This window comes from Marmota monax, unplaced genomic scaffold (genome assembly GCF_021218885.2).
Source record: "Marmota monax isolate L192 unplaced genomic scaffold, Marmota_monax_Labrador192_F-V1.1 WCK01_AAM20220418_F8-fsc00012, whole genome shotgun sequence".
In the NCBI taxonomy this organism is placed as follows: Eukaryota; Metazoa; Chordata; class Mammalia; order Rodentia; family Sciuridae; genus Marmota; species Marmota monax.
The window spans coordinates 29,681,441-29,683,269 of record NW_026695227.1 but is presented as its reverse complement, the minus strand read 5'-3'; the positions used below and the strand labels follow the sequence as shown (position 1 = coordinate 29,683,269).

At 43.3% G+C, this 1,829-nt stretch overlaps 1 protein-coding gene across 1 annotated transcript; it reads right to left on the bottom strand.

The window, feature by feature from the left end:
• Positions 1–507: 507 nt before the first annotated feature.
• On the bottom strand, positions 508–1,479 carry LOC124087174 (olfactory receptor 8S1-like). The gene has a single exon (XM_046435899.1). It carries the CDS (start codon positions 1,477–1,479, stop codon positions 508–510), a length of 972 nt encoding a protein of 323 aa, XP_046291855.1.
• Positions 1,480–1,829: the final 350 nt, after the last annotated feature.

Sequence of the window (1,829 nt, the reverse complement as noted above, 5' to 3'; positions counted from 1 at the left end):
AGAAATGCACAGAATATGGAAAGTGTCAGTAAGTCTGGATTTGCCCTAAAATAGTGCTCCCTCCCCCAGCCAATATCCTTCTGTCTTTTCTACAAGTTCCTCTCCAGTTCAAGATCATCCCAAGCCTATTCTCAACCCCTGATTCTCAGGTTTATGTTATTATCAGAGATAATCACTCTATATTAGCAAAGCTTGCCCCCTGAATCTCAAATCACCATGGATCCAAATGAGAATTTGGGTTGTAGATAACTTTTTCAAAGATAAGCCTTATGAGAATGTTTCATAAAAGTTTCTTCTTACAGAATAAGTTTGTCACCAGTCTTCTAGATTGAAATAATTATCTGACCCATTGTCTCTGAGCATTAAATATGAGCCAAAGCAAGGAAGTGCCTCTTGACCTTTCTTTGAGGATTCCAGAGAGTCCCCTTCCAAGATATTTTGTTGTATCTGATATTAATTTTAAAAAAGTTTCTCTAATGATTGCTATCTACCCATCTTGATGCATTTTTACTCTGTTTTCCAATCATTCCCTGCCTGACCTCTGCTATCTAAAATGTTGCAAACCTTTCTCAACATTCTATTCAGAGATGCTTTTACTTCCTTGTTCTTCAGGCTGTAGACAAAGGGATTCACTAGGGGAGTGACCACACTGTACTGGATGGAAAAAATCAAGTCCATCGGAGAACTTAAGGTTGGTATGAGATAGCGAAGAGAACCAGATCCATAGAACAAAATCACAGTAGTGAGATGAGAGGAGCAGGTGGAGAAGGCCTTGCTTCTGCCTGTAGTGGAGCTGATGCTCAGGATAGTGGAGACAATGCGGGTGTAAGAGAAAAAGACCAAAAGGAAGGTCCCAAGGGCATGCAGGAGGGTGGAGCCCAGCAGGACTGCAAAGTTGGCAGAGACATCAGAGCAGGACAGAGAAAACAGAGAGGGCAGCTCACAGCTGAAGTGAGGCATGACACGAGCCTCACAGAAGTCCAAATTCCAAGCCATGAGGGTGTTAATGAGAGCATCCAGAAAGCCCAGTCCCCATGAGGCCCATACCAGACCCCCACACAACTGTCTGGTCATCATCTGGCCATAGAGCAGGGGGTGGCAGATGGCAGCATAACGGTCATAGGCCATCACTGAGAGCAGAAAAGCTTCAATTCCTGCGGTGGAAAATATAAAAAAAACCTGAGTCAGGCAGCCTTCTACTGAGATTGATTTTCTCTGGGACAGAAGATTGTCCAACATTTTGGGCACAATGACTGATGTTAAGCAAAGATCCAGGAAAGAGAGGTGACTGAGGAAGAAGTACATGGGGGCATGGATCTGAGAATCAGTCCTGATCACCAGTATCATCAACAGGTTCCCCGTGAAGGTCAGAAGGTAAACCCCCAAGAACAGCACAAAGAGCAACGCCTGGATGTGTGGCTGAGCAGGCAGTCCCAGGAGGATGAACTCAGTTACAATGCTGTGGTTTCCTGTGGCCATTATAGAGGACATTTCCTCTGGAACAAAGAAAAAAAGGTGAAGCAGTGGTCACTCCTCATGCCACCTCTGAGTTTCTACCTCATCACTCCCCCAACTTGTCTCCTTCACAGATTTCCTACCTATTTTCCTTCCATCCCAGAACTCTTTTCTCACCCACTTGCCTCCTTAGCAACTTCTGAATGTGAAATCAGTACACTGGTGCTCTTTCTCTACGTGACTCTTCTAACCTAAATAACCCCAAAATAAATTCACTGTTTTCCAGATTTTTCCATGATTAATTGACTTTATCTTCTTTGACTGGTCTTTGCTTTTATGCTGTAAAAATTAAAGTGAATTTTTTAATCTAGTAT

Bases quoted from the DNA above. Each gene is read 5' to 3' on its own strand.
- LOC124087174 (XM_046435899.1), bottom strand. From the start codon at position 1,479: ATGGCCACAGGAAACCACAGCATTGTAACTGAGTTCATCCTCCTGGGA.